The 24,027-nt window shown below is 40.9% G+C and overlaps 2 protein-coding genes across 5 annotated transcripts; one reads left to right on the forward strand and one right to left on the reverse strand.

The window, feature by feature from the left end:
- The first annotated feature begins 1,399 nt into the window (after positions 1–1,399).
- Positions 1,400–9,228, forward strand: LOC121689821. Of its 4 annotated transcripts, none has more exons than XM_042070048.1 (7): positions 1,400–1,536; positions 4,559–4,912; positions 5,358–5,544; positions 6,124–6,242; positions 6,612–6,734; positions 8,267–8,337; positions 8,480–9,228. In XM_042070048.1, the coding sequence occupies exons 1-7, from the start codon at positions 1,488–1,490 to the stop codon at positions 8,834–8,836; spliced, it is 1,260 nt and encodes a 419-aa protein (XP_041925982.1). In that variant the 5' UTR covers positions 1,400–1,487; the 3' UTR covers positions 8,837–9,228. The 4 variants fall into 4 exon arrangements, with proteins under 4 accessions (XP_041925982.1, XP_041925981.1, XP_041925983.1 ...); XM_042070047.1 differs by lacking the exon at positions 1,400–1,536 and adding an exon at positions 1,572–1,632; XM_042070049.1 differs by lacking the exon at positions 1,400–1,536 and adding an exon at positions 1,572–1,632 and having other exon boundaries at positions 5,403–5,544.
- A 3,033-nt stretch (positions 9,229–12,261) lies between these two features.
- On the reverse strand, positions 12,262–18,543 carry LOC121689355. Its single transcript, XM_042069087.1, has 10 exons — positions 18,383–18,543; positions 17,547–17,634; positions 14,822–14,966; positions 14,069–14,156; positions 13,803–13,955; positions 13,626–13,694; positions 13,266–13,472; positions 13,017–13,176; positions 12,620–12,687; positions 12,262–12,525 (listed from the first exon to the last, which is right to left on the reverse strand). Exons 2-10 carry the CDS (start codon positions 17,626–17,628, stop codon positions 12,262–12,264), a joined length of 1,236 nt encoding a protein of 411 aa, XP_041925021.1. The 5' UTR covers positions 17,629–17,634; positions 18,383–18,543.
- Positions 18,544–24,027: the final 5,484 nt, after the last annotated feature.

Genomic DNA, 24,027 nt, shown 5'->3' on the forward strand with positions numbered 1-24,027 from the left:
GCTGCTGTGGCCTCTACATGTGAATGTAACGTTCCCTACGCTGCTGTGGCCTCTACATGTGAATGTAACGTTCCCTACGCTGCTGTGGCCTCTACATGTGAATGTAACGTTCCCTACGCTGCTGTGGCCTCTACATGTGAATGTAACGTTCCCTACGCTGCTGTGGCCTCTACATGTGAATGTAACGTTCCCTACGCTGCTGTGGCCTCTACATGTGAATGTAACGTTCCCTACGCTGCTGTGGCCTCTACATGTGAATGTAACGTTCCCTACGCTGCTGTATGCAGTAATCGATGAAAAATGGAAAGTCAAATGCAAACATGTCTGGGCAGTGGTGCCCAAAGTATTCCAAAAATTAGCGTTCATGTTACATGAAATTTAAATATGTCACTTTTTTATCATCAAATGTCATCATGTATGTGTGTGTGTGTGTATTTTTTAAATGTATTTATTTATTTATTTAATTGTTTATTTAGATAGGGACAGTACATATTAATGGACATTAGTACAAGTACACAATGTAAGATATGCTAGAGTTAGCACCATAGCTAGTTTTCATCTATTGTCCCTAAGCAGATACAAAAAGAAACATAAAAACAAGTAACAAGCATACAACACCCTCATAGTTTGAGAGGCAAGACAAAACACTAGCAACAACAACCAAGACAAAGTACAAGAGAACAAGTGATTGTCACACATAGTGAAATGTGTGAGGCAGTTTAAAAGTGAGTGCAGCTTTGGTTTTCTAAATTGGCAGAGTTTTAAAATTAATGTATGAGAGACAGTCCCTTATTGCGGGGGGCAGGCTATTCCAATATTTATTTCCCTTTACTGACAAAACAGTTTGTCCAAATGTGGTGCGCCTAAAAGGTATCACGCAGTCCCCTTTGGTAGAGGCCCTTGTACTACCACCACTCTCAACTCTCTAAACCAGAGGGGGAGGGGTAATGTAGCCTAGCCTTATGTGTGTATATGTGTGTGTGCGTGTGTGTGTGTGCGTGCGTGTGTGTGCGCGTGTATGTGTGTGTGTGTGCGTGTGTGCATGCCCGCGTGCGCCCTGTGTGTGTGTGTGTGAGCGTGTATGTGTGTGTGTGTGCATGCCCGCGTGCGCCCTGTGTGTGTGTGTGTGTGTGCGTGTGTGTGTGTGGGAGAGGGTAGAGAGTAAAGTGCTCTTCCTGTTGGCCTCTGCTCTACCAGTAGGTGCGTCAATTTAAATGTGTCATATTTTGCATCACAAAATGTCATGCGAGTGTGTGTACATGTACGTGTGTGTGTACGTGTACGTGTGTGTGTGTGTGTGTGGGGTGGGGCCTCTGCTCTGTCAGTAGGAGTGTTAGATGTGTGTGTGTGTGTGTGTGTGTGTGTGTGTGTGGGAAAGTGTCTGAAGTTTTCTTTTTGACATCTCTCTTCTGTGTATCCTGTATCCTGTGTGTAAGCTGTCAGACTTGTACTATACAGTCAGCTGAGAACACACACACACACACATAATGGACAGGCTATGGGGATTGCTGCTATTCTGTTGTCTCTCTACTGCATGTGAGTATCCTCTCTCTCTCTCTCTCTCTCACACACACACACTCATCATGGACAGGCTATGGGGATTGCTGCTATTGTGTTCTCTCTCTACTGCGTGTGAGTATCCTCTCTTTCTCTCTTTCTCACACACACACACACACACGCACACACACACACACGCACGCGCACACACACACACGCACACACACCATGGACAGCTTATGGGGACTGCTGCTATTGTGTTCTCTCTCTATTGTGTGTAAGTATCCTCTCAAACAAACCAAATCTCTCTCTCTCTCTCACACAGACACACACACACAAACTTTACACACAAACAAACCTGCTCTCACAGCTCACACACACACTTCAAATGACTGAATGTTGTACTACTACTGTAAATACTATTATTGCTGTGACACCTTATGCCTGAACAACACACACTAATCTAAATTCCACTGTGTGGGGGTGTTGTTCTCCACGATCACTGTTACAGCTTACATAGAAACCTGATCTCACTTCTAAACACATGCACACACATAAAGAGAGAAGGAGACAGACACAGAGAGAGAGAGAGGGAGAGAGAGAGAGAGGGAGAGACTGAGAGAGAGAGGGAGGGAGGGAGAGAGAGGGAGAGAAGGAGAGAGAGGGAGGGAGAGAGAGGGTGTTATGCTATTAGGGGGAGTTGAACGGTGTTTGCACTGCTGCGCTACTTGGTCCCATTGCACATTTCTGCTATTCCTTCTCTGTTCCCCAACTGGCCATGTTGCGTTCCGCTAGATGCTGATTGTGGGTTTGGGCAACTTCTAAAAAAGACGCCCTTTCTGACGTCCGAGTGCTCTCACTTCCCATCCGCTCCCGTTGGCAGACGCAGGGCAGCTTCGCATGGTGCCTCACTGGCACGTCACATTCTTTGTTTAGTCTTTTGTGTTCATTTATTGATTTTGTTATAGCCATTTTATTGGTTAAAGGGGAATTTCCGGCCATTTTTAACCCCACAAGCATTTTCCTTAGGGTCACCACGTGTTGGGGTAAGCAAAAAACCTGACAAAAATTGATTCGACCAAACCGGAGATCTGCCCTGGATGCCAGCGCTTTGAAATTACCTATAACGCTAACCTATGGGGGCATGCTATTTAGCCCCGTTTGGGGCCTCTAAACTCACTCAGACAACCATTCCAAGACATATGGAACACGAGTTGGTTCCAAGACACCATTGTGCTCGTTTAACTCAAATAGTGTGGTGAAACATTATAAGCTTTGTTTTTGTGTGGAGTCATTCACCTCAGATTACCCCGCTGACATATCAAGCAGAGCCAACGCGCTCTCAGCCACTAGCCACAGAAACGAAAACTTTTTCCTTGGTGTTTTGAATTGTTTGCAAAAAGAAACGATCGAGCAGTGCAGTCGTCATGTTCATAATATCACCATGAATTTGTCATGTCCATATTTATGACTAAGATCCCCTTTAATGTCTTGAATGTTATTATTTATATTAATTGGGAAATTGGTTTGGATTAGTTATGAATGTTTGCAATTAATTAGTTTGAATTATAATTTATTTATTTATTTAATAAATAAATAAATAAATTATACCTGCGAGTACCCGCGAGTGGTGAAGTAGTAGGCATCACGGCATATGGCGCCGGTGCACGCCAGGGTAGAGGGCATGGTAGCTACAATACGGTAGCTTAGTTACAAACACTTTTTCGATCACACTTTTCTTTTACAAATCACTTTAAACAGTTATTTCATTGAGACCTTGATGTTGAGATAGATAGATAGATAGATAGATAGATAGATAGATAGATAGAGAGATAGATAGATAGATAGATAGATAGATACTTTATTGATCCCCAGGGGAAATTCAAGTGTGGACTAATTTACATCATCTTTCATTTCTGTATGGACCAATAAATATTTTTTGGGTAACGCTTTAGAATAACATGTGCTTATTAGGTATTAACAGTGCATAATAAGCAGTTAACAATTCATTACTAACAGTTAGTTTACTGTTGTTATCCTTTAATAACATTAATTAACTGTTAACACGCAGCTTGTTAATGCTTGTTAATGGTGTATAAGACAAAGAGGTGGATAACTAATATGCTTATAAGATACAGTATATAAGCGTATTAGTTATACAGATTTTGTTCCACAAGCACGTTTTCCGTATGAGACTATCTTTGTTGTCTTTTAGTTTAGGATTTCTGTTTAGAGCTGGTGGTATTTGGTGATGGGTTTTCACGTTACATAGTTTAGGTTTAGTTTAGCACAGTAGTTAGAGGACCTGGAAAACTCACAACAAAACTTGTCTTTTGTTTCTCTTAGGGAGTCAGCCAATATCCATTTCCCCGAAGTTATGTGCTGTCAGGGTTTTCTTTTTGTTTGTTATCATTATTTTTATTGCCACCATGCTCTGGTCAAATCACAATCATTCATTAAATTCAGTTATTATGCACCGTCACTGTTTCTCTATGGTCTTGTATGATACTGTAAGTTATGATGTGTTGTACCATTTTAAATCATTTGATGGTCCCATAACAGAGAGACAGTGAGAGAGAGTGTGTGTATATGTGTGTGTGTGTGTGTGTGTGACTTCATGTGTATGTTATTGGTCACACACACACTCACACACACAAAGACAGAATCAGAGAAACACAGAGAGAGAGAGAGGGAGAGAGTGTGTGTGTATGTGTGTGTGTGTGACTTCATGTGTATGTTATTGGTCACACACACACTCACACACACAAAGACAGAATCAGAGAAACACACAGAGAGAGTGTGTGTATATGTGTGTGTGTGTGTGTGTGTGTGTGTGTGACTTCATGTGTATGTTATTGGTCACACACACAAAGACAGAATCAGAGAAACACAGAGAGAGATAAAGAGAGAGAGAGTTAATTCATACAAATCTTTGCTTTGCTGCATAATTCTGATACATTAAAATAACATGAGAAAGGTAGTGTTTATACCAGTTTATGTCAAATAGTGGTTGAGTTCATACCGGAGTATCTTATCGGTCATTTAATGTTTTGTATTTCAGGTGGATCTCTGGTCAGAGATAAGATCACACAGGGTCCCTCCTTCATCTCTGCAGAGGCCGGCGATGACCTTCATCTTAAGTGTGTCTTCTCTTCTCAAGAAATGAACACTGGTATTCTGTGGATGAAACAGTCTGTTGGAGAGGAGCCTGTGTCCATCGCCTCACATTACCCTCCAAATACTAATTTCTACAATGATTTTGACGAGAGCGGCCGCTTTAAACCAGAAGGTGGAGCGAACAGCTTTAATCTGACAATTTCCCAAACACAGACTACAGACTCAGCTACCTACTACTGTGGATCTGTTTATTATGCTGAGGTGACTTTTGGGAAAGGAACGGTTGTATTTGTCAAAGGTAAGATATTCCTCTCTTGTTACAAAAGAGAGTTTCCATCCTCTCTATGGGTCACATGGTGATGTGATGAGTCGGTCACAGGGTGAAGAGTGGGTCACAGGGTGGTGAGGGGGTCACAGGGTGATGTGGTGAGGGGGTCACAGGGTGATGAGGGGGTCACAGTCACGCTGCATGTGCTTATTCATCACAGTCCTGCTGCATGTGCTTATTCATCACAGTAACTCTATCAGTCCTGCTGCATGTGCTTATTCATCACAGTCCTGCTGCATGTGCTTATTCATCACAGTAACTCTATCAGTCCTGCTGCATGTGCTTATTCATCACAGTAACTCTATCAGTCCTGCTGCATGTGCTTATTCATCACAGTAACTCTATCAGTCCTGCTGCATGTGCTTATTCATCACAGTAACTCTATCAGTCCTGCTGCATGTGCTGCTTGTCTTAGACAGGGACTCTGATGACCATGCGGTCATTGAGCAGCTGGACTCAGTGTCGCCCCCCTCAGGCGGTAACGTGACGCTGACCTGCTCTGTCCACTCTGGGAGCTGTGCGGAGGAGCCCGGTGTGTTCTGGTTCCGACTCGCCTCAGGAGACTCACGTCCAGGAGTGGGTTACAGCAGTGGAGACAACAGGTGTGTGTGTGTGTGCGTGTGTGTGTATATGTGTGTGTGTGTGTATATGTGTGTGTGTGCGTGCGTGAGTGTGTGTGTGTGCGTGTATATGTGTGTGTGTGTGTATGTGTGTGTGTGTGTGTGTGTGTGTGTGTGCGTGTGTGTATATGTGTGTGTGTGTGTGTGTCTGTGTGTGCGTGCGTGCGTGTGTGTGTGTGTGTGTTGCTTTGGGCCTTAAACAGGTGTGTGAGTGAGTGAGTGTGTGTGTGTGTGTGTGTGTGTGTGTGCGTGTATGTTGCTTTGGGCCTTAAACAGGTGTGTGTGCGTGTGTGTGCGTGTGTGTGTGTGTGTGTGTTGCTTTGGGCCTTAAACAGGTGTGTGTGCTCTCCCAGGGTCAAACACACACACACAGGGGAGAGAGAGCAGACTTTGGGTGTGTGTTTGTGAGTGAGTGTGTGTGTGTGTGTGTGTGTGTCTTATATGTGCGTGTGTGCGAGTGAGTGAGTGAGTGCGGGCGTGCGTGTGTCTGTTGTATGTGTGCGGCGGTGTGTGTGTGAGTGTGTGCGAGTAGTTTACTGACGTTGTCTCTCCTCCACACAGCTGTGTGTACCAGTTGTCCAGGAGGAACCTAAGTCGTGATGACGCACACACACACTACTGCGCCGTCGCTGCCTGCGGACGCATAGTGTTTGGGAACGGGACACGGGTGCACGTTCAAGGTAAATATGAGAACGAGATACGAGTGCACGTTGCACGTTCAAGGTACAAACGACACAAGTGTGTGACGACTGAGTCAGCCTTAGCATGCTAGCACAGCACATCTAATACAGGCTGTAGAATGCTAGTACAGCACAGCTAATACAGGCTTTAGCATGCTAGTACAGTACAGCTTTAGCATGCTAGTACAGCACAGCTAATACAGGCTTTAGCATGCTAGTACAGCACACCTAATACAGGCTTTAGCATGCTAGTACAGTACAGCACAGCTAATACAGGCTGTAGCATGCTAGTACAGCACAGCTAATACAGGCTTTAGCATGCTAGTACAGTACAGCTAATTCACGTTGTTTTTCTCACTGCACTTTCAGATGAGTCCTGGGAGCCAATCCCGCAGCTCCTCGTTGTGTCATCGCTGGTCACAGTGCTGCTGATGAGTCTGATGGTGAATGTGGGCTTCTGTGTGAGGGCGAGGCGGTCAGCCAGCCAATCAGGTCAGACCACATCTAATTAAAACTTAAACATAACGGTTAAATCCTTTAAACTTTTATAAGGTCAAATACATTTAAAACTGTCTGATCCCACCACTTTCACCACCTCAGTTTTCATAAAATGAGTGTAAAAGTTTGTGTAATAATGCTCAATCTGCCCTGCTGTGGCGGGTTATAAATATCCACACGCTGTGGAATAAACATGTACAACGATTAGCTTGGCATATACATCTGTACAACGACCTTGACATATAAACATGTACAAGGATTAGCTTGGCAAATACACGTTTACAGCGATTAGCCTGACATAATACGTGTACAACAATTAGATTGGCATATACACATGTACAACGATTAGCTTGGCATATACATGTGTACAATGATAGGTGTACAACGATTACCTGGGCATATATAGAAGTACAACGATTAGCTTGGCATATACAGAAGTACAACGATTAGCTTATGACCCGTCTACTAGAATTCTCTACTCTATTAGACTTCTCTACTCAGCTTGATTAGCATGTAGCATGTCTATTAGACTTCTCTACTCAGCTTGATTAGCGTGTAGCATGTCTATTAGAGTTCTCTACTCAACTTGATTAGCGTGTAGCATGTCTATTAGACTTCTCTACTCAGCTTGATGTTCTTCTGTGCCAGTTTCTTCTGTGCTATTAGACTTATTTACTCAGCTTGATTAGTGTGATTAGCACGTAGCATGTCTATTAGAGTTCTCTACTCAGCTTGATTAGCGTGTAGCCCGTTCTCTACTCTATTAGACTTCTCTACTCAGCTTGATTAGCGTGTAGCATGTCTATTAGAGTTCTCTACTCAATTTGATTAGTGTGTAGCATGTCTATTAGACTTCTCTACTCAGCTTGATGTTCTTCTGTGCCAGTTTCTTCTGTGCTATTAGACTTATTTACTCAGCTTGATTAGTGTGATTAGCATGTAGCATGTCTATTAGAGTTCTCTACTCAGCTTGATTAGCGTGTAGCCCGTTCTCTACTCTATTAGACTTCTCTACTCAGCTTGATTAGCGTGTAGCATGTCTATTAGAGTTCTCTACTCAGCTTGATTAGCGTGTAGCCCGTTCTCTACTCTATTAGACTTCTCTACTCAGCTTGATTAGCGTGTAGCATGTCTATTAGAGTTCTCTACTCAGCTTGATTAGCGTGATTAGCATGTTAGCATGTCTATTAGAGTTCTCTACTCAGCTTGATTAGCATGTTAGCATGCCTATTAGAGCTCTCTACTCAGTGTGATTAGCGTGTTAGCATGTCTACTAGAGTTCTCTACTCAACGTGATTAGCGTGTTAGCATGTCTATTAGAGTTCTCTACTCAGCTTGATTAGCGTGTTAGCATGTCGATTAGAGTTCTCTACTCAGCGTGATTAGCGTGTAGCATGTCTATTAGAGTTCTCTACTCAGCTTGATGCTCTTCTGTGCTATTAGCTTCTCTACTCAGCTTGATTAGCATGTAGCATGCCTATTAGCTTCTCTACTCAGTTTGATCTTCTCTGCTATCTTGGCCCCAGGTGTGTCTCTGTGTGTCACCTGTAATTCTGTCATCTCAGCACCTGGGAGCTCTTCAGCAGGTAGAGGACAGGTGAGAGCACTTTACATGCCACTGTAGTTATCCATCAAGTGTGTGTCTGTGTGTGTGTGTGTTTAGTGTGTATTGTGTGACCCTGCGGTGTGTGTGTGTATGTGTGTGTTTAACTTTGTGACCCCCTGTGTATGTGTTGCAGTGGGAGGAGGGTGGTGTGAGCTATGCCACAGTGCAGCTGACTGCGGTTCAGAGAGACGCACAGCGGAGGCAAAACAACACACACACACACGGACAACACTCTACTCCGTATTCCACCACCAGGACTGAAAGACCCACACAGAATCATACGGAACACAGGACCGAGACCACTCCGTATTCTACCACCAGACACACACAGAACCACACACACACACACAGAACCAACTGTACTCCATACTCTGCTACTAGAACGGGAAAACACACACAAAACCACACACACACACAAAACCACACATACGCATACCCACACACACAGAACCCCCTCTACACTCCAATTCAGCACCAGACCAGGAAGTGACATAAAAACAGAATCCCCTCTACTCCCCAAGACAGGATGTGACATACTGTACATGGAAGCCTCATCGGCTACAAGGACAGGAAGACACAGGAGGTCACATGACTCAGTCCCAGGAGTGTCTGAGCCCCGTGTTATAGAGAGACCAAGTCATGGGACCTACACTCTTAAAACGAATGTGTTGAAAGCAACGCAACTTGCGTTGTTTTTAACACATCTCTGTGTCCAGATAGTATTGTCTCCTTTACTTCCTTGTAGCAACAAATGTTGTAAATTTGAATTGAAAAACCTTTGATTTTATTAGTTAGAGGGGATGTCATGCAATACATTTTTTTGGGATAATATAATTGGTTAAAGCTGCAGTTAGCAAGATTTTTTTGATCACATTGACTGAAACCGACACTATGCTCCGACAGAATAACATAGATCAGCCGGTTTTAGAAAAAAAAATTGCACCTCTACCTCCACCTAGAGCCTTTTATTTGTTTTGCAAAAATCCACAGCTCCCGCTTCTTCTGATCCAATCAGAGCAGGGCTGTGTGAGATCTGACTGTCAATCACAGGGGGTCAAGAGCATGCAGATTAGCTTCGGCATGTTAGCATACGCCATTTTCAAGTATGGCGCCGCATGGAGCATTTGGAACCAGCTCTGTGCATGAAAGTCCGTGTTGGGCATGAGCTCTCATGCGCGTACATGTTGGTGGGCGGGTACCTACAGGGGCGGACCTGCCATTAGGCATGGTCAGGCAATTGCCTGGGGCCTCGGCCACCAGGGGGCCTCGTCATCCCCGTGTCGTATTTCGTTTTTTTTTTTTTTTTTTTTTTTTTTTTTTAATAAATGAACACCGCATCCAAACAATATATTCTAATCCATAATAAAGATTGAAAAAATATTTTGCCTCATGATTGCTCATAAACTCATCATAAAATCAAATGACTGCAGGTCCGCTTCCTGTCACCATAGCAGCAACTAGCTATCTGAACGAGGTCTTGGTGAGGTGTGGAGTTGAGGAAGGAGGAAGAATTTAGAAAGAAATTGCCTAAATTAACCAACTTCTTCCAGTCGAAGAATTCTTCCACGGAAGAAAGTTATTTGGATAGCTCTTGCACTAGGCCTACATATTCTTCTACTGATGATGATGATGATTATAATGTTGATCTAGCTGCTAAGTGAAACAGTCGTGAGGGACAAGATCACTGTTACTGCCGAAGTCCGCACTGGTGCTGTTGGTGCGGCTACGGACACCATTTCAGTAGCAGAAGCTTTGGGTGCAAACGAAACCAGTACGTGAGTAGCCCTAACACGATACAGTTATCAGTGACGACCCTGCATTATGGCCAGACACCGTAAGAGATGCAGAGCGAGTTGAAATCGTTAAAAAAGGCCCTGTGCAAATTAAGAACTTTGAATTCCCCAAAAATGCAGATAAACCACCCAGAAGATTCACGGTTGAACATTATTACATGACCATGAAAAATGGAGAAAAAATAAAGAAAATGGCTAGTTTATTCGGTCAGTGCAGACGCTGTTTATTTTTTTGGATGTCGGCTTTTTGGAAGATCGAACACCTCACCTAGTTCGCACGCTCGGAGGGGCCTCGGGATCCTTTGCCTTGGGCCTCAAAGTGTCCAGGTCCGCCCCTGGGTACCTATCCGGCGGCTACAGCCAAACGTTATTCAGTGTGTATTTCTTGAGGAGCCTATGGGAGACGTATAGCCTTTATTATGGTTATTTGATCATATGACAAATAAAGACAATTGTATTGATCTTCTTTCGTTGTTGTTTGTCCTGAACAAAAATAGCCTAAACATGATTAAAGACAATAAATTACACAACAGAGGCATTAAGCCCTTGTCTCGTTACACCATAGGTCTCCAACACGTTGCTCTCAATAGCCGCCCCCTTTGGAGCTTGCCAGAGGCTACTACATTGAAACACAATTATTGCCGCGAGGCAGCCTACGAATTTAATAAAAAGTAAACCATGCATAATTAAAAAATAACTCAATGTAGACTACTTCGCTACGCAATAAGATTCCATTAGAGCACAGCGCACGTTCAATGAATGAGTGAAAGGCCTTGTCTCGCAATAAACAGCTGGAAATTCCAACACTTTTTCAACTACACGAAACTTTACAGTGATCATCAAATACCCTCTAGATTTAAGTGCACATCAGTCTCAACATTTAACTATATAATACAAGCCCAAAAGTAAATTAAATCCCATACCAAAACCGAAAATCGTCTGCTTTTGATAGCCTGGTATGCCGCTCCAAACAAAACGCATGTCTCACAATAAAACGCACAATGTAAGAAATAAATACCTGTGCTTTGCGCAGCCTAAGTAAATAGCAGACCCCGGACATAATTTAGGATTTACGGAAAGTATGCAATTATACAATGTTGGACGCCTGGCGATGTTCTGGCCGTCTACTGTGCCTCTGACTCCGCTGCCTCATTTGGATGGTAACTCGACGTGGATGCGCAAGTAAACTGTTTTAGTAAAGTAAACTGCTATTAGGCCTATTGGCTTGATTTGGTCATGGGCCAACGCTAGAATACGTTTATAGCACCCGCTATGAGATGGCAAACAATAAAATAAAAAACAAACTAATCATAGACTGTAAAAATGCGCTACACATGGCACTAAAAACCGAATAGTTTATTTATAGTTCGACTACGGATATTTCACGTCATGTTCGAATGCATATTTGCAGCAGCAGGACGGCAGGCAGACCGCTCTTAGTTAGAGCCGCTGTTATCCAATGAAATGAAGTTGCGCTTCAGGGCACTCCACACGTGTTCCCGAGCAACTTTTTCTTCTTCTTGTTAAGTGGCAAGCAATGTATGTGCATTATCGCCACCCTCTTACTGGAGGACGACTCTCTTTTTACAGAATATCCAATAAAAATCGACGTTGGTCCATGCGTCATTTCCAGCTTTGGAACTTGGCGCATGGTCAGAGCCGACTGGCGCTGGATCCGAACCCCACACTCTTAGAAAAAAAGGTACTATATAGAACCAAAAATGGTTCTATTGCATGCTTCATATATGGCACCCCTAAATGGTTCTATATAGAACCTTTTTGAAGGGTTCATCAAAGGAACCCCTAAGGGTTCTTTAAAGCCTAAACAAAATGGTTCTATATAAAACCGATAAGAGGTTCTTTGAATATGTTTTTAATAATATTAATCAATTAATTGTTAGGTTAATCCATGACTTAATTAATATTTTAAGAAATTATATTTATTTTAAAGTATAGCTTAATTGATGTGCTCTATCAGCAACTTTAATGCCATGAAAATTATGAAACAAGACAAAGGTTTTAAAAAGTAACAAATGTGTTTATTGTAACAAGCTACAGTATAAGAAAAAAGAAAGAAAGATAGAAAGATATAATTTATCGAGGGAATAAAGGGGATATTTAATCAAATGACATAAAATGGTTGTACATTTTTCTTGTTAGGACAGAGTTGGAATAAAAATATCTGAATGAATGTTAAAGTATTTACAAGAGGGGCGGGATATGATACATTGAACAGGAAATAAGTGCTGAAGAGGTACTCGAGTGCCTCGGCTATGGTCATTTTCCCAGTGGTTAATGTTAGTCCATCGAGCCTGATGCTGATGGTGTCTGCCTTGAGCACATTGAGGGAGCCATGGAAAACGACAGTTGGGCAGGGGTGGACTTCCTGTAGAGGAAACAAGTAGGGGAAACATCAAGGCATGGTCATTTTAAACTTTGGTATGAATTGAAATCATGGAACTGGAACAGACCACACTTACATCTTCAACAGAGTATAAAAACTCTGTTTTCTCCTTGAAGAGTTCCGGCAGCAACAGCAGTGCAGCATCTGTTAAGAGACATTTACCCAAATGAATCATCATGCTTAGATTATCATTCACAGAGGTCATCATCGCAAAAACTAAATGTACCATAAACACCAATTATCCCTCAACATTCCAGCAAGAAAAATACATAATACATAGTAATATCTTTCCATTCCTTCTGTGATTCTCTTTCTCAGTGATTCTTCAAACTTAAATTTGTGTGAGTCAACTCAAGTCAGGTCAAGTCAACTTTATTTATATAGCGCATTTCATACACAGAGGTCATTCAATGTGCTTTAGTTTACATAACCAAAAGAATGTTTTCAGACTTTTGATCACAGAAGACACCTACCTTCTAATCTCTCATTTGTTGGCTCAAGGAGGGAGGGTGAAAACCTTTTCTGGCTGCCCTCCTTCACCACCCTGATGATTCTTGGGGCCAACTCGTGTATTGCAGTTTGCAAGCTCCTGTCCATGTCTATCCCAAATTTCATTTGCATCTCATGATGCATCTTTAAGGAGAACAAATTAAGAGTGAATGATAAATAGAATATACCCACTGTTGGTATTGTGTTAACTGTCTTGTGCACAATTTACTCACTAGCTGTGGGATGCCAAGAAATGGAAAAATCTCCATGACTTTCTTTGTTGGGAGAGTCATTGCTTCAATGCGCTTAAATAGCGTCCTCCTCATCCTGATTTTAATTTCTGCCAAATTTGGTTGCTTCTTGGCCAACTCCCTTAAGATGAAATTCAGGTGCTCTTGATAACTGGTGTCATCCTCTCCAACTGCTTCCAGCTCTAAAACCTGAAAACACAACACAATTTTATAAAACAAGTGTAATCAAATCAGTAGAGTGGCTGATTCTCCACAAACTCATTGTTACTCTTTTGCATGTGTGTGGCACTTGTTATTTGTATCTCAACAATAATGAAGTATGAAAAGGAAAACAAAAAATACCTCAAGCGAGGAACTGGAGTTACTGTGTGATGCTGAATAATCCAGTAATTCTGCTCTCCTTTTTGCCAGCTGAAATGGACAGTAATTCATGTCACATAGGATGAGTAAAGATAACATTCTTTGGTACCTGACACTTTTAAAAGAATAAAGATCAGAAAAACAAATAGCCTGATGTACCTCAGGTTCGATGGTAGTGTCCACATAGGATGTGTGCTCCACCATTCGTTGTTTGGTTCCATACTTTTTTTTCATTTGGAGGACTGTGGAGTTGTGCACAAGTGGAATCCTTTCCTTCTTGAATTTGTTACGGAGGCACTCTAGCAATGTCTCCTAGATACAAGGATACAATGCAAATTGCAATAGTAAAATGACAGTATTTACACAGAAATAAAAAAAATAACCAAAACAGAAAGAGTCTTTGCAAGTAGCAGTACTGTACGTACATGTCCAGATGAACTGCCATCTCTTAAGAATGGAAATTTTGTAATCAAACTCCCCAGGACATCTCCATACATTTTGTGACTGGGATACCTAAAACAGATAATTATTTGTTAGTGAAATGCATCCTAAGGGCCTACTTTAGGACTTTTTAATCTCATCCTATAATCACAGACTAGTCTCAGACTACGTTCCCTATTTTCCACCCTGGCGCATGGTGGAAAACTCATTATTTTCCAAGCGCAAAGTTTGTTTTCGTATTTTGCACCTCTCTTTTTTAAATAATGCGCCAAGGGGTGTGGTAATTAACAACCTAAGGAGTGGTCTGCCGCGTTCGTACACTACCTAAAACGCAATACGCCACTGACCAAGAGAAACCTAGGAAAACACGCGACTGACCAAGAGAAAACTGTGAAAAATAACGCCATTACACCACTGACCAAGAGAAAACTGTGAAAATTATTTTGTGTAAGCAGGCCCTAAAACATGGAAGTTTATAAACCCCTGGGAAAATGGAAAATAACTTTTAGTAAAAATAAATCTGCTTTATATTTTGAACTAAACTTACCAAGTGTGTTTAGTGACATTATCAAACAGCACTTGAATCAATAATGCCCGTATATGTGATTTGTCCTTCTTTTTAAAGGCAGGATCTTTCCTCTGGAGAGCAGCTTGCAGTTCAGGAGGGAAGGTTGGCAGACTGAATACTGCTGGCCATGGTTGGGTCATATAAGACGCAGGGGGTTCTTGTTACTTACTGTTCTGGGAACGACTGGGAGTTCTGGGAGTTTCTTAATTTATTCAGCTCCTTCATAAACATCACCTGTGACTTCATTAAAGGGAAACGTTTCTCCACCATCCTTTCAGTCAGGCCCAGGAGTGTCTCCCCATCAATGTCCTGTTCTTTAAAAAAAAGAAAAATGTCAACTCAGTTCAAGTGTATATAGTTTCATTGTGCACTAATGTTGTTTAAACACTGTAATACTAAAAGTAGTTCATCTATATGTTCACCTTTAACTTTGCACACTGTGATGCAGTGTGATAAATAAGTTGTCATCATAAACGTAAGAGTCAAGAGCGTGATAATCTTTCTCCTCCCCTGGATGAACAACAATCCAAGTTCTCTGGTCCTCCAGTTTGAAGGCATGGTAATGTCTGTCAAACGCTTTGGGAATCAACAACTGTCCAAATATCATCCAAACACCCCTAAACTGGACAATCTTGGCAATCTTTACAAAGACAGGAATATCCTCTTCCACAGAATCTATAATGAAGTTGTCATCTACAGTATATTTGATATTGTTGGTTAGGAGGGAGCTGACCACACTTAGTTTCTCCTCACTAGGGATGTCCACAATCCCACTTTTTCTACTCACTCCTTCCTGGATGTCCAATGACAAAGCCCGGAATGGAACAAGTCGCTCTCCCTCAGTGTAGTTGCTCTGATGGAGTACATCTAGTGATTGGAGTTCCCAGCACTGTCTTAACTGGTGTCTTTTAGAGAGGGTGTAGCACAGGTTTTTATAATTACAGGTGTTTCGGGATAATCTTTTAAAATACTGGTGCTTTCCCTCAAATCTCATGCACCACAGCGGTTTCAAGGGGCCAAATTCTAGAATCAGACGGGGATAGTGTATGAGGAAGTGAAGCTTGGGGGTGAAAGTCTCGGGGAATGCAGACTGGAAATCAGAAAGGAATTCACCTATTTGTTGACAGAGAAGAGGGATTACCCCCTTCCTTATGGAGGGGGAAAATATTACTTCGCCTATCGCTCGACACTTCAGGTAAATATCCCAGTGGACCTCACCTTGTGGGATATAATGTCCTATAAGAAATGGCAAAATCCTGAAGAGGCACCAATTCTGTGCTGCAGACCCTTGTAGTCTGGTCTGTTTTAAGACACTTTGAGATAACTGCTGTGGGATGTTGCTCCTGTCGTTCCTTCCTATTTTGAAAGCATCTAACTCAGCATTGATGTCGGTCAGTGAGACGATATGCATGGAATGTAATGCCTTGATGACGTGACAAATCACAACAGGTACAATGCCCTCCAAGAAATCATGCATCAAGTCAGGTGGAAATGCTCTTGTAACATCAAAGTAGTCCAGCTCACTAAATGGACATTTGCTGACCACACCATATGTCTGTTTAGAAACCTCACTACTCTCCTTGAGTGCTTCCAGATGGTACTTGTGCACCTGAGAGGATCGGATTATAAGTTTGTCTTCATTCACATGGGACTTCAAGCACTTATAGGTGACCATGCAAAATCTGCACACACGTCCACTGCTAAAACAGCAGGTGAATCCTGCCAAGCTATGCGCTGATAAATTATCTGCTGAAACAGTAGCTAGAGTGCACTTTAAATTTATATGTTGCTGATTCAAGGAGATCCAGAGCCCATCAGTGTATAAAGTCTTAAGATCATCGATAAGGGGTTGTAAAATGTCTCTATATGAATATTTTTGGAGTAATTTGTGCTTCACCAGTATGCAGAGGTGTATGAACCTCAATTGTGATGTAAAATTTCAAGATTGCCAATTGTAAAATAAAATGCTGTTAGCTTGTGAATTGATTTTTTGGAGCCTAAAGGGTTTACAACTTCAAATTCATCAGTATAGAGATGCAATCTCACAATACTAGAATCACCATAAAAAGGACTTCCTTGAAAAATCTCCCCATCAGTGAAGTCATTTAAAAGAAAAGTATTTGGGGCTCTCTCACAGGTCCTTTGGAATGACTTAAAAATATCCTGTTTCTCCAAATGGGTCTTTAGAACATCAGTTATTGGTATATACTGAAAGGTATCTTCACCACCCTGGCTGTTACTACCTAGAACCTTTTGCACAGGCTCTACCAGATGAAGATGCTGTTTACTATACTGCAGAACTTTGTACTCTGACTGCACATACTCAAATACAGAATCGAATACTCGGTCATTGGACAGCAAAACATCCAAGTCTTCGTGGTCCTCTAATCTGAAGCCTGAATTTTCTAAATGGAATTTTATGATTTCATCATAATTTTGGTGAAAGAACTTCAAAACAAATTGTAGATTTGTGACAATTGTGTCTTGCGTCACTTTTGGTAAAAGATGCTTCTCTTGGAGATTTAAAATAAAAAGAGCCACATGCTGTTTCAGTCCAGACAAAAGTGTGTCCAAATCATTTGTTGGCAAAGATCTTCCATTTACTTCATCACAATCCTCATCATCTACATCGAAAACATCGTCCTCTTGTACCTGCTCAAACACTGTTGTTTCTGAACTGGAACTTGTTGGCTGTAAAGCTTCTCTGTGTTTTCTATAAATGTGATTTCTTAAACATGCAACACTTCTGTAACTTCTACTGCATCTGCACATTGTAGACAATATTGAAGTTTGGTTGCTGGTTGTGCAATAACTGCAGGTGTGTTAAATACTTCCTTAACTGGAATTTCACCACATCACAGAATGGGCATTTGAAGAAATCCATTTAGGCATACCTCTGAAGGTTTCTTTGTAATCAACCAAATGCAAACTTTGGAGCCACTTGCCAACCTCGTCTTTGGTCCATTTGTCCACCATTATAATCTGGAATGAGAGAAAATCTAGTAACTTAAAAGTAAAGTATGTAACTTAACATTACATCATGCATTAATCAATGTGTGTATTCATTTACCATAAACATAAATGTTAGTTAACTGACTTATATTATTGTGACAATTTTGTGTTGCCAATGACAAAACTCAACACCATTTATTTGATGACATGTTTTCCTCATAGACTTTATATATAGAACTATATAAGGTTTTCCTTGTAAATTAACAAAACAGTCTGGTAATGAAACGTGAAATGTCACTGCTGCCGTATCACTTTGGATTGTTGGCTGGCTGACGTTTGATTAGCTAGCACTAGTAGCTAGTTATCTCAACTCCCTAGTGCTAAACTATCCGCTAGCTAGTACGCTAACATTAGCTAGCTTAATTTATCGTTAGAGAATGTCAATGAACATCAACACCGAATACACGGTCAAAATCATCGATAAAAAAGCAATAGTTGATTTTATTGTAAGCCTGACAAGTAAGAAGTAAACTTATCTTCATGATGGATCTGCTAGTAGAGATAACTGATAAGATAGTTTCTAGCTACACTAACGTTAACAACAAACTAACAGCTGTTTCGACCGACAGTTTCGACAGCTGACAAAACCAAAACGCCCACAGGCGTTTAAGGGGAACGCCCCTATTTTTTATTTAAAGGAGTATCGCTTCATACAGTGGTTTGCAGAAAACACAATTAAATGGGTGATAAAAGGAGATAAAAGTTTCGTGACACTTACCGTTAAAATCAAGTCCAGAATGGTTCCATAAAAATTCGTTGAAGTTCAAATAACCCTCGCGTGCATGAAATAGAACCCTTTTTAGGCAAAAGGTTCAATTTACTTGGCTAAGAACCTGCATGGTTCTATATAGCACCCCCAAGAACCCATTTTTTTAAGAGTGCAGTGTTCAATATGGCGTTGATTATGAACAGAGGTGGAAAGTAACGAAATACATTTACTCACGTTACTGTATTGAGTAGTTTTTCTGTGTATTTTGTATTTTTTAAGTAGTTTATAAAATCGGTATTTTAAACTTTACATGATTACATTTTGAGTTAAGTATTGTACTTCGCTACATCAAAAATCCCATCCGTTACTTGAGTAAAAACAAAGTTAAGACTAACGAAAACAGAAAGGGAGAGAAAAAAAATCGCGCCCTAAACCACTAGCCTAGTGATAATGATCAGCGTGTAGCCTACAACAGGACATGAATCAAGCTGGCGCCATGCAGTCTTTCTGAAAGTGATGGAGCTGGATCACGAGATGCATCAGATTAGCCTAACCTATGAAAGTGTATTTTCCGCTATTCCAGTGGGTTGTCTCAGTTCGTTTTAGCACCAATGATTGCGGAGATATTCAAGCAAAGGATTTTGTGTTTTGACGTTTGTGCTCACCTTTCTTTGGAAAGAAGTTTAGGCCTATTAGCAGTTGTTTCCCCTCATTTTGATGTCTCTCTTTTTCCTGTTTTGGCCTTTGTTTTTAGTAACCTGACTTGGCTTTCTTGGAGAAAGACATTGCACCAGCAGCACAACAATTAGCGGTCCACTACTAGCGATGCTCAACTACAGTAAATAAACAAAAGATAGACTACCTTATGAATCGTGCAGGCGGACTAAACCATTTAGCTCTTTAGCAAGGGAGAGTGAGAGTGACCTTAGACAGTTTTCACTATGTTTTGTATACAAAATCCAGTCAGTCAAACTTTACATTTCGTCTGACATTCATTTTGACATTTAATTTGGAAGTTAAAATATTCAGATAAAATAAATATATGGTGGAAATAAGTATTGAACGCTTAATTTTTTTTTTCAGTAATTAGCCTAAACTTCCAGTGAGTCTATTCGAAATTTTCACCACACATTATATTAACACACATATATAAAAAAATCCAAACATAAGAGTTTTGTGTATTAAAGTGGAATGACACAGGAAAAAAGTATTGAACGTGCCTACTGAAATTTCTTCAATACTTCAATACAAAAGCCTTTGTTTGTAAAGACAGCTTCAAGACATTTCCTGTAGGCCTATGACAAAACTTATTAGTCACAGTATCAGTTGTGATTTTGGCCCATTGTTCTAAACAGATTCCAGGGGTCCCTCTTGTGAATCCTGCTCTTTAGTTACTTCCAGAACTGTTTAATTGAATTTAATTGAATTGGCTGCCTTCAAGTCATTCTGGAGCTTTCTCCGAGTGGTCCTTGGCTCTTGGAATTGACTATCCTTCTGACTCCCTGGTCAGAAATATTGCGAGGAGATCCTGTGCAAGGCCAGTTGATGATGCAGTGATGTTTCTTCCACTTGCAGATAATGGCTCCCATGCTGCTTACTGGAAGATTCTGAAGTTTTGAAATGCATCTGTAACCAGTTTCATTGATATGTTTTGCAACAATAAGGTTGCAAAGGTCTTGGGAGAGCTTTTTGCTTTTATCCATCATGAAATGTTTCTTGTGTGACACCTTGGTAATGAAAAACCTTTTTATAGCCCATCAATATGTAGGCTTCTAACCAAGCTTATATTAATTTGCACAGATAGAAAGGATAACTACTCTCTAACTACTTACAGATTCCAGCTCGTTCCTTCCCTTTCCTTGCCTTAGTGCTTTTTCTTAGCGTGTTCAATACTTTTTCCCTGTTATTCCACTTCATTACACATGACTCTACTTATGGAGTTGTTTGGATTTTTTATGTGTGGATTACCTGAGTTATTACTAATGCCTGGTGAAAATGTTGTGCCCCCTGTATTCCACTTTTCAAGGGCCCTCTCCTCCTTTGGGGCCCTATACTTCCCACCCCCCCCCCAGTTTGACGCCCTTTAATCTGCTGAACCTTCTGCTCGTTTCCAAATATAAAAAAAACTCTCTGCAACTCAACATTGGCCTGCCTGCCTCAGCTGCCTGTGAGGGGCTTTTCAGTTGTGCTGGATTACTGTTCACTGCAAAGCGACCCAAGGATGAGTGCAACTAACTTTGAAAATCAACTACTGCTCAAACTTAAAGGAGAACTCCAGTGATTTTTCACATAGATCTTCATTTCTCAACGTCCTTATCAGGCAAGTACCTTCACTCGGCGGCCATATTGCAACACTTTTTGGGCACTTATCGTGCATCTATTTCGGCAGAAATGCGTGTGTGTAAGGCTTCACGACACCAATCTTGCTCCAGCAGCGAGATCACAACAGATGATTGGCACGATGTCTTCACAGCACACCATATGATTGGCTCAATGTATTTTACAACACACCACATGATTGGATCAATGTATTCACATGTCGACGTTTTGCCGCAGAAGGGTTGTGATATGTGTAGACATATGATGTGTAGACAACTGCCATATTGGCGTTACAAACTAACCCCATGCATTACTATGGAGGACTTTTTGAGTGCTGTATCTCCTCATTAGAAAGTCTCTGGTAAAACTGGTTGTTCTGGTATCCCCCCCCCCCCCCCCCCCCCCAAAAAAAAAAAAAGTAACTAAGTAACTTTTACTTAAAGTACATTTTAAATGAACTACTTTTTACTTTTACTTGAGTACATTTTCAGATCGGTATTTTAACTTGTACTTGAGTAATATTTCATCAAGGTATTGGTACTTTTACTTGAGTACAATATTTTTGTACTTTTTCCACCTCTGACTATGAATTGGCCGGATTTACTAGCCTAGCATCCACCATTCATTTGTATGGAGGGCGGGACTTAGTCACTCTCTCCAGTTATATATAATACCTCCATGGCACTGACGAGCATGAACTTAATAAGAGGGTGCTCGGTGGTAGTGGGGGAGGGGCATGAGAGTTGTAAACATTCAACATTTTGGCTAAATCCCCTCAATCTGTCAGACTTGCCAACTGCAGCTTTAAAGGTGCCATGTGTAATGTCCGGCAAAAAGTCAATTCATACTCCACATTACATAAAAGATGGGGGCAGTATACCTCCAGAAAGTGAGTTGGTCTACCCAAGAGTAACAACCGAGACACGTGTATTGCAGTTTGGCTGGCGATTATGTTGCCCGCATACCGCCTCCCATGGCCGAAACTGGTATTATGACACCTGTCGGGCTGTGGCTAGTAATTTAGCATGCTAATTCAGGTTGATATCTCTGCAGCACTATACCTTGTCATTTTTTTAATGACATCATCGCCCTTATTTCTTCTCATTCTTTTGATGCGTGTAGCTCATTTTTTGGATATTTTTACCTCAATTCTTACACATGGCACCTTTAAGGATTTGTGTTATTTTTACAAGCAGTGTTCTTTAGTGTCATTTATAAATGACGCAGTCCCGTATGTAGTCCCTCTGTTGTAAATACTAATAAGTTATTCCTGTTCCAATCCAATTATTTTATCATTTTGTTTAATGGGTTGCGATGAATACAGTATAAGTATATATACTTTTTTGATCCCGTGAGGGGAAATTTGGTCTCTGCCAGTCTGTGAATTAGTGAAACACAAACAGCACACAGTGAACACACAGTGCGGTTAAGCACACACTAATCCCGGCACAGTGAGCTGCCTGCTACAACGGCGGTGCTCGGGGAGCAGTGAGGGGTTAGGTGCCTTGCTCAAGGGCACTTCAGCCGTGCCTACTGGTCGGGGTTCAAACCGGTTACAAGTCCAGAGTGCTAACCAGTGGGCCACGGCTGCCCACGTAGCCATAATACTGGATAGAACGTCAAACCAGGTTAAAAGTGATCATGGATTCAATATATTAAAAGTGATTATGGATTCAGTATTTTAAAAGTGACTATTGATTCAATATATTAAAAGTGACTATGGATTCAATATATTAAAAGTGACTATGGATTCAGTATTTTACAGTTTTTCTCGATCGTTTTGATACCTGTGTCAACTCTGACATCACATTCTCAAAACAGTTAACACCTGTGTCTGAACAAAAGCACTCTGGACAAAATGACACATTTTGCTTGCAAAAGGCTGTTACTCTCTCAAAACACTTAAAACATGCAGCAAAAGCAAATCTTGCCTTCAAACACTACAACTTGTTGCCAATTCAAAAACACTCTTTAATCAATCATTAACAAAATTAAACAAAATGCAAAATCTAGTTCTCAAAATGAGCATTTTTGCTATGTCTGTTTCATTACTTTCTCATTTTTCTGGTATCAGAGACAAAATGTACTGAATAAAAAAACAAATTATTCATTCCTCCCAAGATGCAACTGTCATTGACATGTAAGACATACAGCAAACCTAGCAAGATACTGTACATTTCATTGAACTACAACTTTCATCGAAATAGACATACAGTAAAGACCTTTTGTACTGTTTTCTCCACCAAATAGGCAATACAGTACTTTGTCTAAATGTGCATTAGATCCATACTTGCAAATAGCAACACAGAACAGACATCTCTTATGTATAATGAATGATTGCTGATTGAAGAATTGTGCAAAGGAGTTTCACACAGGTGTATCAGAAATTCAGACTTATGCAAGGAATCTATACCACCTGTGAAAAGATGTTTTCCTTTTGTTTAGCATGGGAAAACCAATAGAGTTTGGGGCTTTTGAATGACACCTGTGTTAACTGTTTTGCAAAAGGGTGTGAGAAATGTGTGAACCCAATGAAAATGTGTGAACACATTCGCAAGAGATGACTTCTGCTGTGCAAAGAAAGTAGTCATGAAGACCAAGTGGGTTCTAGTTTATTTAAGCAGGTAAAAGCAATCGAGAAAAACTGTAAAAGTGACTATGGATTCCAAACCTTTCAACAAAAATACTGTGCAATAGATATTGAATAGCATCCTATTGTCTTTTGCTGTGTTTCAGAGAGTCTTGCATGTAGAATGGATGCTGTAGAAATTCAACATGAATTTATATATGTGGATGAGGCTGGATTTAACCTCGCAAAAACAAGAAGAAGAGGGTGAAATGTAACTGGACAATCACCAATGCAGTCATTTGTATTTGCCTACAGATTTTATTTGTTTAATTGATTTCATTGTTGCTTGATTACTGTAACTGATTATGGTAAGAAATACTGTAAGTAATAAAACTAGATGTACCGCAGAGCGGTACAAAATATGGCCGCCGCCCAGTCCAGCACATTTTTTCCACAAAAATAAATCACGCTGAAAGGCCTATATGATTCTAACTGTCTCACTAAATTGCATTATCCACACTCAATTGTCACTGGTATCTGCTAGACAACAAGTACCAAAACATGATTAGTTCATAGATTTCACATGTAAAATTCATTTTTATACAACCCCACCCCCATCTTGCCTGTTCATAATTCTGAGAAATTGTTGAATTGTGTGCATGTGTGCGTGCACAAGTTTATGTTTATGTGTGTGTGTGTCTGTGTGTGTGCGTGCTTGTGTGTTTGCGTATGTGTGTTTGTGCATATGCATGCATGCGTACATATG

The sequence above is a fragment of the Alosa sapidissima genome, chromosome 18 (assembly GCF_018492685.1).
Source record: "Alosa sapidissima isolate fAloSap1 chromosome 18, fAloSap1.pri, whole genome shotgun sequence".
NCBI lineage: Eukaryota > Metazoa > Chordata > Actinopteri > Clupeiformes > Clupeidae > Alosa > Alosa sapidissima.

Excerpts from the sequence above, each read along its gene's own strand:
- LOC121689821 (XM_042070048.1), top strand. The coding sequence starts at position 1,488 with ATGGACAGGCTATGGGGATTGCTGCTATTCTGTTGTCTCTCTACTGCA. Across the intron at positions 6,735-8,266 it reads GCGGTCAGCCAGCCAATCAG|GTGTGTCTCTGTGTGTCACC; the intron begins GTCAGACCACAT and ends TCTTGGCCCCAG. Across the intron at positions 8,338-8,479 it reads CTTCAGCAGGTAGAGGACAG|TGGGAGGAGGGTGGTGTGAG; the intron begins GTGAGAGCACTT and ends TATGTGTTGCAG.
- LOC121689355 (XM_042069087.1), bottom strand. The coding sequence starts at position 17,628 with ATGGTGGACAAATGGACCAAAGACGAGGTTGGCAAGTGGCTCCAAAGT. Across the intron at positions 12,688-13,016 it reads AACAAATGAGAGATTAGAAG|ATGCTGCACTGCTGTTGCTG; the intron begins GTAGGTGTCTTC and ends GTCTCTTAACAG. Across the intron at positions 12,526-12,619 it reads TTTTATACTCTGTTGAAGAT|GAAGTCCACCCCTGCCCAAC; the intron begins GTAAGTGTGGTC and ends TTTCCTCTACAG.